This window comes from Aegilops tauschii, chromosome 1, assembly GCF_002575655.3.
Source record: "Aegilops tauschii subsp. strangulata cultivar AL8/78 chromosome 1, Aet v6.0, whole genome shotgun sequence".
NCBI classification, from domain to species: Eukaryota; Viridiplantae; Streptophyta; class Magnoliopsida; order Poales; family Poaceae; genus Aegilops; species Aegilops tauschii.
Window position 1 is genome coordinate 213,854,438 of NC_053035.3, and position 14,873 is coordinate 213,869,310.

A 14,873-nucleotide genomic window follows, 5' to 3' on the forward strand; every position below is an offset into this window, starting at 1 on the left:
GCTAAGCACATATGGTTCATCACTATCATACTAAGCATACCGGACAATCTATGAGCGCATCGCATACATCTACAACAAACAACATGCTACAAATGGACCATCAATAGCTACAAATCACAGATCTAAGCACGAATCAACACAAACACAAGGTTCAACTTCAAACTCTACTACTAATCTAGCCTACCACATGCTTGAACATCTAGCCCTAGCATAAATTGCAACCGCAACATAGCAATCAACCATATGAGCTCACAAATCAGACCACTAATCAACCATGCATCTAGATCAAACTCTAACTGCAGCTCAGATCTAGCTAGAAGGGACAGAGAGAACGGGGGATTGAACTCACAGAGGCCATGGCTGCAGCTTGAGGACGAGGGGGGACGGTCGTAGAAGAGCAATGCCGGCCGGTGAAGGAGCACCGACGCCGTCGACCGCCAGCCGATGAAGATGCGCCGCTTACCTACTCGTCAATGCCGATGCGGGTCGGCGGGAAAGTTCGAATGGAGGGAAATGGTGGCGGGAGTTGGGGCGGTGAGGAAGGGGGCTAAATAGGGGTGGACTCAGCGGGAGGTGAGCCAAAATCCTCCCGCTGATTTTTCGGCGACGCGGGTGAGCTCGTGCCTTCTCCCTGGTCACACCAGGAGAGAAGCGCGTCGCCCTCCCCTGCCTCGCCCAAGCCAGGCTCGCGAGCTACTGTCGATTTGGGCGTTTTCCCTGGGCCTGGCTTGTACGTGCTTTAAGTTCCGTGCGATGCGGGCCACACAGTAAACTCAGGCAACCAAACGGGCCAAGTTCTTCCCATGCGGATCAGGCTGAGCCATATGCAGGCAACCAAACACGCCCTTTGTGTATTCTCTTGCTGCTTCATTCATTTGACCGGCAGTGCGGCAGTACCCTGTACGATGGGGACCCCGGGCGCAAGGCCGGTGGTAGTCGTCGCTCTTCTCGTTGACTGACCTTGTATGTGCATGCCGACGCTGCACGCATGCATGTAGTGTGAGCACGTTCCTGCAAGTAAAGAAAAAAAAAGAGAAGGTGGGCACGTTTCAAGGCGCGTTTCAAGGCTTTGAACGCAAGAGGTCTACTGACGGCCGTGCAGATGAAGCGAGACTTGGATTGCTTGATGTGACTGCACAGGAATTCATGAATCGTCCACAGTACGATCGTGACTTGATGTAATTGACTTGGTAGTAGATTTCGCACTCCTGTATTATTCGATGTGGTTAGTGGATACCGTATTATATAGCCACTCCAGGTGTAGCAGACGCCCGTACTTGGTTCTTACTGCAGCAGTGCTGTCAAATTAATAAACATTTTTAAACTACAATCTGACTTTATTAAAGTATATGCACAGATAGTATCCCTCCGTTTCAAAAACGCAGTGCATATTTGCTTTTTCAAACAAATTTTATATAGCTTGATTAGTTTTATTATATGGGGAAAATTATCAGCATGGAGGATACTAAACTTGGTGCATTGGTAGATTAACTGGCACAAAAACTGCCGAGAGGTGCCTCTTTTCCGAAGAGCAACAAGCTACTGTTGGTGAAATCAGTGCCATGCGCAATTCCGATTCATGCGATGCTTGCTCTCGGCATTCCCCCAAAGACGGTCGGCAACGAACATGATTTGTCGTGGGTTCTTGTGGTGCGCCAAATCAGAGGCTCGAGGTGGCTTGGGATGCGGTCTGTATGTCGAGATGGGCTGGTGGTTTGGGAATCCCCAACCTGGGCTGGCTTAGTATTGCTACTCAGGCGAGGTGGTTGTGGCTCTGGAGAACCGACGACCCTAAGCCATGGCAGGAGTTTGCATAGGCTATTCCAAAAGAGGCTAACTTTTAGGCGGCCACGAGATCAGATGTTGACGAAGGAAATAACACATTATTTTGGGAGGATAGATGGTTGGATGGGATGCGTATATAGGAGCTGGCACCATCGTTGTATGACTGAGTACCAAATAGGATCAGGTCGATTAAGATGATTTCTTCGATTCCCGTGGAGGCTGTCTGGGCTTGTGATTTTGGGCCCAATCTAAATTGGGGCCACTCCATGAATTCCTGGTGCTATGGCCAGGGATACAATAGGTTCAACTGATTCCTGGAGTGGAGGACACGATCAGATGGTCCTGGGAACGTGATGGTGTGTTCTCGGTCAGATCGGCTTATGCGGCTAAGTTTGCTAACCGAGCGGTTGCCCTGGCGGCGGATTTCATGTGGAGTTCGAGAGTGTAGTGTTAGTTCTTTGCTTGGTTGGCCCTAAAAACCAATGTTGGACTTCCGACAAATTGACGCGTCGTGGCCTTCCCCACCAGGCGGCTTGCCCGTTTTATGATCAACGGGAGGACACGATCTTGCACATCCTTCTTACATGTGTCTTCGCTTGAACCGTTTGGACGTAGATTTTGCAGGCGATGGGCAAGGCAGATTGAACGCCTACTACGGACGATTCTTTGATAACGTGTCAGCGTCGACAGTTCGAGTTCTCCGTAGGATCACCTCCAAAGTGCGAATATGGAAGCAGACAAGGCTTCTAAAGATGGAATGGGATTCCTTCTTTGTGGGCATGGCTAGGTGGGCGAACCATGTGTAGTTAGTTGCTAGCTTAGGTGGATCTCAGGTGGCTGGAGTGTATACCAGAGTTGTAACACTTCAAGTGGATGGGCTTTTTTGCCCTTTCTTTTATAATATATGATACTCATGTTTGTGCATATTCTAGAGAAAAAGGATACTAAATCATCAAGAAATATATTCTAATATGGTATATGTATATTTTGTCCCTAGCTCTATCTCCCGTTCCCTCCTAAAATGGAACATACATGTAGATAATTTTCACTATAAATTGGTCATAGTTTCTAAAGTTTGACTTTTGAGAAAATAGATGTGCATTATATTATTATATTATGAAACAAAGCGAGTACGACAACACATCCAAGAAACTGAACATCTAGCACCGACAACCAGGACGTGCATTTCCAGTGGCGATCGACGTGCCTTTGCGGCGACACTGATGGAGGGCAAGAAACTCCGATGTGTGGTGACGTCGGTGGATAGGGTGGGTGGGGACATAACCGAGATGTTGGAGGATGTAGGTGTGGAAGTTATTCCTAAGGGGGGTGATCTTTGCATGCCATCAGTACTAGTGTTGGAGGGTCTCAAAAGATGCAGAGGTGGTTTCCTTGGTGGCCAGAAGATCAACGGTGGTGACATCAGTGGGGAAACGGCTACAATGGCCAAGGTGGTGGATTCAACGGAGTTACCGCGACGACTGTCTACGCTGGAGGCCCTGGTTTTGATGAATACGGTGCCAACAGCTACTACGAACACGGTGGTTACCATAACCGCGGTGGTTACTGGAACTAGTGCCACTTGGCGGTCGTGACCGTGTGCATGTACCACCTCCTCAAGCTCCATCACCGATGGCTATTGTTGGCACCGGTGCTATTTCTAGGGTTGTTATCCACATTGAGCGTTTGAACCTAGGTAAATCGTTTTTTATCATCTACTTCTTCATTCGAGTATCGTCGAAAAGATCCTTGTATTGCGCCCACTTTCATGTTTTGTGTACTATGTATTTCCCCATATACACAGATCTTTAATCTCTTGCAACGACATCCCCGACTCAGGCTCCTCGTTTTTCAGGCACTCGAATATTTCCCATGCCTCACCACCAACATCCCTGAATACATTGTCGTTGGGGTCTCCGATGATTGATACATCCAAAACGTATAGCTAACTTTAGAAGTTTCCATAAATGTTTCATATCATTTTATGCAACAATTTATAACTTCTTCGAATAACCTACTAATAAATTGCCAGATTATGGGTATAATTTTTATATCACACAAGTTTAGGAGACCAATTGTGTACCGCTTCGATAGATAAAAATGTCAAAGCCAACATGGAGTAGAAGAAATTAGTGTGCATAAAATAACAAGAGATTATTGCAAGTGCTAAAAGGCATAATCATGTTGTGTTTTGTTGCCAGAGAGTTACAAAAATGTAAATAGCAAGAAATGTAAAAGTGTGCAACTAGTGGTCCATCCCTTAATTGTGATAAGGACAAACCGATCGTGTTTCTTATGTGAATTTAAGACATAATTCCAACCATAACATTATCCTCTAGGCTCCCTATTCACCCGCCATGTTATACCTCATAAACTCAGGGAATAGTTATTCTGTCACTCTGGCCCTCCCTTCTAAATTTATTAATAATACAATGCTTCCACGTATGTGTCACATCGCCAAAAGAAGAACCGTATCTTCGAGCATAAGGTCGATGATTGCGTCATCTCCAAACCCGAGGCCCTCAGCGGTGCTGCCTATGACCACTTCACCAACATCTTGGGGACTTCCGAGGACTGTGACTTCTCCATCTCTCTGCATGATTTGCATGCTGGCGCTTTTGATCTTGACGTCCTAGATGAGCCCTTCTCTGAGGTTGAGATCTGGCACTCTGTCAAGGCCTCGCCTCTGGCAAAGACCCAGGGCCGGACGGGTTCACCTCAGAGTTCCTCATTAGCTGTTAGAACATTTTCAAGGAGGATTGTCCTCGAGCCTTTGGCAAATTCTACTCCCTCAACGCGCGAGGCTTTCAAAAGCTCAATGAGGCATTCATTACCCTGCTCCCGAAGCATCCCGACGCTGACACACTCTTCGACTTCCAGCCAATTACCCTTATGCATTTGATGTCGCACCTTGGCTAGATGGTCTCTACCAATCAGAGCGCTTTTATCTCTGGTCGTAGAATTCATGACAACTTCCTATTAGTCCAACAAACAACACGCCTCCTCCACAACCTCAAAGTTCCTCGCATCGTGTTCAAGCTTGACATCGACAAGTCCTTCGACTCCGTACCCTGGCCTTCTCTCCTTGAAACACTGCGGCATCTTAGGTTTGGACCACGCTCGAGAGAGTGGGTTTCCATCTTGCTCGCCACGGCCTCCACTTGCGTGCTCGTGAACAACCTTCCCGGGCACCCCATCTCACATATGTGCGAACTTTTCCAGGGGGACCCACTCTCCCCCGATGCTCTTCACCCTCGTCATCGATGTCCTAACTCCAAGATCCAGCGCGTTGTGGAGGTCGGTCTGCTTCACTGCCTCACCGCTTCACACGTTGCCTCGAGTGTGTCCCTCAACATCGACGATGTTGTCATCTTCTGCCACCTTTATAAGCACGACATCGAGACGATAATTGAGCCTTTCTCTCCTCGGCACCGCATCTGGGCTGCATACAAACATCGCAAATTGCACGGCCCTCGATCTGCTGTGAGGAAGAGCATGTAAAGGTGGTCCCCAACGACATTTCCTGTCCCGTCTCGGTGTTCCCCTGGTGCAATACTTGGGCCTCCCTATGTCGATATGTAAGCTGCACTCCTCGGCCTTGAGACCGCTCATCGACAAGCTTGAGAAGAAGCTTTCCACCTTGTGCGCATTGATGCTTTCCCTTGCCGACCTGCTCTCCCTTGTTCGCCACGTGCTCTCGCCGTTCCCACCCACATCTTGACCACCACCGCCCTCAACAAGTCCACATTGGCTCGCGCCAACTAGGTGATATGCGACTTCCTTTGGGTTGGCCGCAAGGATGCACATGGTTGGCAATGCAAGGTTAACTGAGCGTGGGTCTGCCACCCTATCCAGCTTGGAGAACTTGCTGTTCGAGACCTCCATCACGTCGCCATCATTCTTCATGCCAAGTGGATGTGGCTACAACGGACTAATGATGTCCGCCCCTGGGCTCGTCTATCGATTCCGCACGACCCAGACGCGCTGACAATTGTGCGTGCTTCCACTGCTTGGCATCTTGGCGATGGCTCAAGTTGGCATCACTGGCTAGATGGGCTCTGCATCACTAGAATTGCCCCCGCTCGTCCATGTCTTGGTCTCTCGTAGGTGCCACATGTTGCGGACTATCCAGGAGGGGTTGCTGCAGCGCGCCTGGATTCGAGACATTTCCGACGCGCTTGGGCCCGCTGCGCTGGTGCAATACATTGACTTATGGCGTACTCTGCATCATATCACCCTATCCCTGGCCCCCGATTGTCTCACCTGGAGATGGAGTGAGTCCATTGTCTACTATGTCGCGACATACTACACCGCCATGTTCTGTGGCTCCATTGAGGATCCCAACTAGCACCTTACCTAGAAGACGAGGGTTCCATTACATGTCAAGATCTTCGTTTCGCTCGCTCTGCTCGATCAATGTTGGACCACCGAGTGGCTTGGCGGACATGCGCTTGCTCACGCGCTCCTCTGCCTATTCCATGATTAAGAGCCCGAGAGCATGCACTTCCTGCTCGTCGGTTGTTCCTTCTCGAGACAACTATGGCATGAGCTCCTTTCGTGGTGCCGATGCACTTCGAGGCCACCGCAACGAGATGACCGGTTCCAAGATTGGTGTGTGACCTCGTGCGCCGCGCGCTCGTGGCTGCTCACAAAGGGCTCTCCTCCTTGCTACTTCTAGGCACCTGGCTTCTCTGGAAGCACTAAAACAACATCGTGTTCGGTGGCGAGGTACCCTCCCTTCATAGTCTACCCAACCTCATCATCGGTGAGGCCCACCTCCGGTCCTCCTTTGTAAACATTGGCCAACATTCTTCCTGAGATAGTCCTCATGAGGCTTCATTCTCTTCCCCTCGTTGTAACCCCCTTCCTCCTGATCCTCTCCCGCTCCGGTTTTGGAACGCTGCTAGGGCACCTTGTACTATATGTACTCTCTACCTTCTACTTTTTTTAGGAACCTCTATCTTCTACTAACCAATGAAAGATATGCAAGCTCTTGCGTATTCACGAAAAATACGACCCAATCCCCATGCAGATCCGTCATACACTTTTTCAACACGTGCGTGATAAGCTGCAAGACCGCGGGCGTGATGCGAACCAACCTGTGATTGGATGGTTAGGAGGACAGTGGTATCCCTAGCCCACCAGGGTTCAAGTCCTGGTGCTCGCATGTATCCTGAATTTATTACAGGATTTCCAGCGATGCACATTCGATGGCCTACGGTGACTTCGTAAAATCTCAAGATGATATGTCGGCTCAGTCTCTCGGAGGTGCTCATAGGGGTAGGGTATGCGTGTGTGCGTTTATATGGTTGAGTATATGCGCGTATATATGAGCGCTTACGTCTGTACTTTGTCCAAAAGAAATAGACTGCGGGTGTGATATACTCTATCATGGTCTATATGCAACAAAAGAAAAAAAATCATGTAGCAACTAAATCTCAAGGTCCATGAGATAGGTAGTGACAAGAGAAAATGAATTCGCATGCGCTCCACGCCACTATACAATTACTCTAGTCTAGAAAAAGAAATCCAAAAGAGTTAATTACATCTACAGTACAAAAACTTGCAGCGAACAAACAAAATCATACACAAACTAAAAAACCCAAAAAATGGTACACTAACTTATCTAACAGCACATTTTGATACCGTTTCCGTTAATCATACCGGTGCACCGTCTTAACTGCGTCCACGTGACCTTGCTTTCCCTCTACACTGTGCGGGTCCCAATTGTCAGTGGGACAGAGTAATAAAAGGAACGAAAAATAATGCCTTTCTGCGGGATTCGAACTGCAGACCAACCAATGTACAGAGCACTCGCTGACCAAAACGCTACTACAACCCTCGTGATAAAAAAACTGAGGAGACAACTTTATATACTCTAAGTTTCAGACACGTACTCGCCTTTTTTGACTGTTATCGTTTTTTCTGTGTTCTTCGGTTTTCCCCTTTTTTATTTTTACACATTTCTTTTTTGTACACCTTTTGCAATATATGGTGAACTTTTTTTCCAATACGGTCAACTTTTTTCTAATATATGGTGCACATTTTTTTCAAATACACACTGGACTTTTTCATATATGATTTTTTTTTTGTAAATACACACTGATCATTATTGTATAAATTCACACTGAACATTATTAATATACGATGAATAATTGGTTATATATATTGAACATTTTTTAATATACGGTGATCTTTCTTTAATTATACAATGAACATTTATTAAATACACACAAATCATTTTTATATATGATGAATTTATTAATGTATATCAAACCTTTTTACGCTTATATTGAACTTTTTTTATAGAACACATACTAGACAATTTTCTAAAATAATTTTTTCTACTGTATCAGAACTTTGTTTACATAACACATACTAAAAAAGAACACACATATTTCCTAGAGCAACTCCAGTATCTTACGTAATTTTCAAAAACTTGATGAAATATAGAGCCCGAACAAAACCTTGAAACTTTCATCTCTTTAAGGGTCTGATATCCCATGAATGAATTACATCGTGAATTCTTCATATGAGATGAAATTTAGATACATTATAACCGAGCACCCTCCGAGCCCTCTCAGACCATCGGCATTTCTAATCATTGGATCGCCACTTGTAGTTGTTTTTGGCCGTCAGATTCATTGTTAGTCCCACCTAAATCTCGTCTGCAGGCTAACTCGCGCGTTAGACTCAAGCATTAGGCTGCGCTGGCCTTTTCGGGCCGCTGCTCCGGTGGCTTTTTTGGGTGTCTTACGTTCAATTGGGTCTACTGGCCTACTGGGCATGTACTGCCCTACTCTGTTCCGATTGCGCCACGTGACATGGCCTCGGATTGCATCGGCGGCTGCATTAGGTTTGCACGGACGAGGCGTACAACGCCGACGCGAGAGGCGTGTTATCTTCAAGATGGGGTAGAACCTGTACAGTATTTGTCTAGTACACCGTATATTACAAAAGGCATATAATGTGCAAAAAACCGAAAAAACGAAGAATCCCAAGATCTGAAAAAAGATAAAACGAAACAAAAAGAATACTAAAAAACGAAAACAACCGAACAAGGCCAGCACGTGTCTGAAGCTGTAAGTATACAAAGTTATTTGCCTCGATTTATACATGGTGAATGGCGTGGAGCCATAGGACAGAGGGAGATCAAAAGGGCAACGTAGCGGCAGTTAAGAGCGACAGACCGTGCACCGTTATAATTGACGAAAATTGTACCAAAACGTGCTGTTAGTTAAGTTAGTGTACCATTTTTCTGAGGTTTTTTCAGTTTTTGTATGATTTAGTTATTTCCCTACAAGTTATTGTACTGCACATGTAATTAACTCAATCCAAAATAAGGCTGGCACCATCGCCTTGTTTTTTCGTTTCTTTATTTCCCTGTCCCACTGACTACTGGGACCCACATAGGACAGAGGGAGATCAAAAGGGCAACGTAGCGGCAGTTAAGAGCGACGGACCGTGCACCGTTATAATTGACGGAAATTGTACCAAAACGTGCTGTTAGTTAAGTTAGTGTACCATTTTTCTGTGGTTTTTTAGTTTTTGTATGATTTAGTTATTTCCCTACAAGTTATTGTACTGCACATGTAATTAACTCAATCCAAAATAAGGCTGGCACCATCGCCTTGTTTTTTCGTTTCTTTATTTCTCTGTCCCACTGACGACTGGGACCCACATAGGACAGAGGGAGATCAAAAGGGCAACGTAGCGGCAGTTAAGAGCGACAGACCATGCACCGTTATAATTGACGGAAATTGTACCAAAACGTGCTGTTAGTTAAGTTAGTGTACCATTTTTCTGGGGTTTTTTAGTTTTTGTATGATTTTGTTATTTCCCTACAAGTTATTGTACTGCACATGTAATTAACTCAATCCAAAATAAGGCTGGCAACACGGTTTTCATGGCTGAACGTATAACTGAAATTTAATTAATGAGTTCATTTACTAATAGATAGAGTGCGTTATGTAGATAGACACTCTGGACCCCATACATTGTCCAAGTTTGGAGTGCAGCTACTGAAAACTGAACCCGCGGCATGGATGAGGCACGGACGGACGGACAGGGTGGCGAAAGGAGGAACCCCCGGCGGTTGTCACCGTCCGGCAGCAGCTCACGGTCCAACTTCTAAATTTGCGGCTAATGAATCCAGACCGGCTTGGAATGGACCGCGATCACGATGGATCAATCAACTATTCTGGTAAGAGGAATGGAATCGTCCACCATGATATGCCGGGCCATCTTATTCAAGTCAAAGCACTGCATTTTTACATCGAACAAAAAAAAAGAGGTCAAAGCACGGCAAGCCGCTGGTATCATGGACAAGCAAAGCACAGGCTGTCGGCCCTGAAACCCTCCTTTCTCGCCGCTGGAATTCCGGTACGCGACGACGATGCCTCCAAGTCGCCGTACCCCGGCTTCCCCACACACACTCGCACCGCACCGCACCACCCAACCACACACATGGACGCCGTACTAGTAGCAGTACTTGTCTACTCGAGTCAACCCGCGTCCCACTGACCAGCCGCGCCGCGAGCTGAAATCCCCCCTCCTCTCGCCGGAGGTCCCTCCCCGTCTGCCATACCGACGGCGCGCCAGCCAATGCCGACGCCAGGCGCACGAGCCCTCATCCTCCTCCCGCTCCTCGTCGTCCTCCTGCTCTCCGCCGGCGCCGCCAATGCCGCGACGGAGGCCGAGGCGCTGCTGGCCTGGAAGGCCAGCCTCGACCGCCCGCTCCCGGACGCGCTCGCCACCTGGGCCAAGCCCGCGGGCCTCTGCTCCTCCTGGAAAGGCGTGTCCTGCGACGCCGCCGGCCGCGTCGACTCGCTCGCGCTCCGGGGGCTCGGCCTCGCCGGCACGCTCGACAAGCTCGACGCCGCGGCGCTCCCGGCCCTCGCCGCGCTCGACCTCAACGGGAACAACTTCATCGGCGCCATCCCGCCGGGCCTCTCGCGCCTGCGCTCCCTCGCCAGGCTCGACCTCGGCAGCAACAGCTTCAACGGCTCCATCCCGCCGCAGCTCGCCGACCTCTCCGGCCTCGTCGAGCTCCGCCTCTACAACAACAACCTCGCCGAAGCCATCCCCCACCAGCTAAGCAGGCTCCCCAGGATCCAGCATTTCGATCTGGGATCCAACTTCCTCACCGACCCGGACTACCGCAAGTTATCGCCGATGCCCACCGTCACCTTCATGTCGCTCTACCTCAACTACCTCACCGGCGGCTTCCCGGAGTTCATCCTCAAGAGCGCCAACGTCACCTACCTCGACCTGTCGCAGAACAATTTCTCCGGGCCGATACCGGGCTCCCTGGCCGAGAAGCTCCCCAACCTCATGTACCTCAACCTGTCCATCAATGCTTTCTCCGGGCGGATACCGCCGTCGCTGTCGAAGCTGAGGAATCTCCGGGACCTGCGGGTTTTAAACAATAATCTGACCGGAGGAGTCCCCGATTTCCTTGGGTCCATTTCCCAGCTGAGAGTTCTTGAACTCGGGATCAACCCGCTCGGCGGGCCGATCCCGCCGGCTCTTGGCCGGCTCCAAATGCTGCAACGCCTTGACCTCAAGAGCGCCGGGTTGAATTCCACTATTCCACCGCAGCTGGGCAACCTTAGCAATCTCAATTTGATGGAGCTGTCCATGAACCAGCTCACGGGTGTCCTGCCGCCGGCGTTCGCCAGGATGCGCAAAATGCGGGAGTTTGGCATATCGTCAAACAAACTCGCCGGTCAGGTTCCGGCAGATTTGTTCACGAACTGGCCAGAGCTTATATCATTCCAAGGGCAGAACAACTCGTTCACTGGGAAGGTTCCGCCGGAGCTCGGCAAGGCAACCAAGTTGGATATCTTGTATCTCTTCAGCAACAACCTTACAGGCTCTATCCCAGCAGAGCTCGGCGAGCTGGTGAGCCTGAGTCAGTTGGATTTGTCGGTGAACTCTCTCACGGGGCCGATCCCCAGCTCGTTCGGTAAGCTCACGAAGCTCAAGAGGCTGGCGCTCTTCTTCAACAAGTTTACCGGCACGATCCCGCTGGAGATTGGCAACATGACGGCGTTGGAAGTCTTGGACGTCAACACCAACAATTTGGAAGGCGAGCTGCCCGCCACCATTACATCGCTCAGAAATCTTCAATACCTTGCCCTGTTCGACAACAACTTCAGTGGTACCATACCACCGGACCTCGGGAAGGGGCTGAGCTTGACCGACGCAAGCTTTGCGAACAACAGCTTCTCCGGCGAACTGCCGCAGAGACTATGTGATGGCCTCGTGCTGCAGAACTTCACGGCGAACCACAACAACTTCAGCGGCACGCTACCACCGTGCCTCAAGAACTGCACAAATCTGTTCCGGGTGCGGTTGGAAGGGAACCACTTCACCGGAGACATCTCAGAGGCGTTCGGTGTCCACCCCAGATTGGACTACCTGGACGTCTCTGGGAGCGAACTGACCGGCCGGCTCTCTTCCGATTGGGGAAAATGCACCAACATCACCCGCCTGCACATGGACGGCAATGGTTTATCGGGTGGCATTCCAGCGGCGTTTGGGAGCATGGCAAGCTTGCAGGACCTCAGCTTGGCTGAGAATAATCTCACAGGAAGTGTTCCACCTGAGCTGGGCCAGCTCAGCCTCTTATTCAGTCTCAATCTTAGCCATAATGCCCTCTCGGGGTCAATTCCGGCAAATTTGGGCAACAATTCCAAGTTACAGGCAGTCGATTTGTCTGGGAACTCGCTTACGGGGACGATACCGGCTGGCCTTAGCAAGCTCAGTTATCTAATTTTTCTTGATATGAGCAAGAACAAGTTGTCAGGGCAGATACCAGGTGAGCTCGGCAATCTTGTTCAGCTGCAGAGGCTTCTTGATCTGAGCAGTAACTCATTGTCAGGTGCGATCCCCTCAAATCTTGGGAAGCTGACGAATTTGCAGAAACTGAACCTGTCACACAACGATCTCAGTGGTTTAATACCAGCAGGGTTTTCTGGCATGTCAAGCCTTGATACAGTTGATTTCTCTTACAATCAACTCACCGGTAAGATACCATCAGGGAATGCTTTCCAGAACACATCAGCTGATGCCTACATTGGGAATTTGGGGCTCTGTGGTAATGTGCAAGGTATAACTTCTTGTGACCTCGGTTCTGGCGGTGCATCTTCAGGGCATCACAAGAGAATAGTCATCGCAATAGTTGTGTCAGTTGTTGGGGTTGTGTTACTTGCAGCTCTTGCTGCTTGCCTCATACTGATATGCAGAAGGAGGCCTCGTGAGCAGAAAGTGCTGGAGGCTAACACCAATGATGCTTTTGAGTCCATGATCTGGGAAAAGGAGGGAAAGTTCACATTCTTCGATATCGTGAATGCCACAGACAACTTCAACGAAACCTTCTGCATTGGTAAAGGAGGGTTCGGGACCGTGTACAGGGCCGAGCTTGCAAGTGGGCAGGTTGTGGCTGTGAAGCGATTCCATGTCGCCGAAACAGGCGACATATCGGATGTTAGCAAAAAGAGCTTTGAGAATGAGATTAAGGCACTGACTGAGGTCCGCCACCGGAATATCGTCAAGCTCCATGGCTTCTGCACTAGTGGTGACTACATGTACCTGGTGTACGAGTACCTGGAAAGGGGCAGCTTGGCGAAGACATTGTACGGGGAGGAAGGGAAGAAGAAGCTGGACTGGGACGTGAGGATGAAAGTGATACAGGGGGTTGCTCATGCCCTTGCCTACTTGCATCATGACTGCAACCCACCCATCGTTCATCGCGACATCACTTTGAATAACATCCTGCTTGAATCTGTTTTTGAGCCACGGTTGTGTGATTTTGGCACCGCAAAGTTGCTCGGGTCTGCTTCGACGAACTGGACTTCTGTGGCAGGATCGTATGGCTACATGGCTCCAGGTACACATCTTATGCATACAATATATGACTTTTTAATGAGATGTATAAATGGAATGTTCATTAATTACCCGGTAACAGTAAGCTTTGTCGAAACAACTTCAATAATACGAAGATCCCCTGGTGTGGGACAATAACATGAAATATTATGTTTTAGATATTTCTATTCACAGTTCATGAGAACCTAGTGAATCAAAGACACTTCTATCCTAGTTGAGCAATTGCCATCAAAGAGTCAAGTACTCAGAAGTAGTTGCTGCTGCCTTGCTAATATGTGTATTTGGATCAGTGTCATTGTATATGCTCAAATCCCACAAAATTCAGATTACCTACTTAGCAATGTCATATTGGAGCAGCACACTAACATATGATGGCTCTTGTTGTTTTGTTGCAGAATTTGCATACACAATGAGGGTGACAGAGAAGTGTGATGTTTACAGCTTCGGCGTTGTTGCACTGGAGGTCCTGATGGGAAAGCACCCAGGTGACTTGCTAACCTCTCTGCCGGCGATATCCTCATCACAAGAAGACGATTTACTCCTCAAGGACATACTGGACCAACGGCTGGATCCTCCAACGGAACAGCTTGCAGAAGAGGTTGTGTTCATCGTCAGGATAGCGCTTGCCTGCACCAGGGCAAAACCTGAATCCAGGCCTGCAATGCGATCCGTAGCACAAGAGATAGCGGCACATACCCAGGCCTACCTCTCCGAAGCATTCCGACTTATCACAATAAGCAAGCTAACAGACTACCAGAAGTGACGTACCTCTGCGCAGAAATTGTGAACCTACACAGAAAGGTGAAAATTGCAGACCTATTAATTCTGTAAAATGCAGTTTCAGATCCTCAAGTACTTTGTATGTCAGTTTAACTGCCAAAGACCAGCATTAGGAGAGCATATTGCGATAACTCTGTGATAAAATAGCTAGCCAAACTATCCTGAAGATTGTATGACTGAAACAATGTCGCCGGTGATGTTTGTATTTCTCTTTTAGTTTGTACTTCATTATGCTATTTCCTGTGAAGGGCTAAGCAGTAAGGTGTAACATATAGACAATAAAAAGGCAACAAGTATTATGTCTCTGAAAATGGATAAAAAGATCTTGTCCAAATAGATAATGGATATATTTATGTGATAAATCTTCTTATAGCTTCCTAAAGAAGAGAAATCGTTTAATGTGCTATTGCATTAAGAAA

The 14,873-nt window shown here is 48.4% G+C and overlaps 1 protein-coding gene across 1 annotated transcript; it reads left to right on the forward strand.

Annotated features, from left to right (window-relative positions):
* The first annotated feature begins 10,234 nt into the window (after positions 1 to 10,234).
* Positions 10,235 to 14,816, forward strand: LOC109772403 (uncharacterized). The gene is made up of 2 exons (XM_020331089.4): positions 10,235 to 13,678; positions 14,070 to 14,816. Exons 1-2 carry the CDS (start codon positions 10,390 to 10,392, stop codon positions 14,435 to 14,437), a joined length of 3,657 nt encoding a protein of 1,218 aa, XP_020186678.1. The 5' UTR covers positions 10,235 to 10,389; the 3' UTR covers positions 14,438 to 14,816.
* Positions 14,817 to 14,873: the final 57 nt, after the last annotated feature.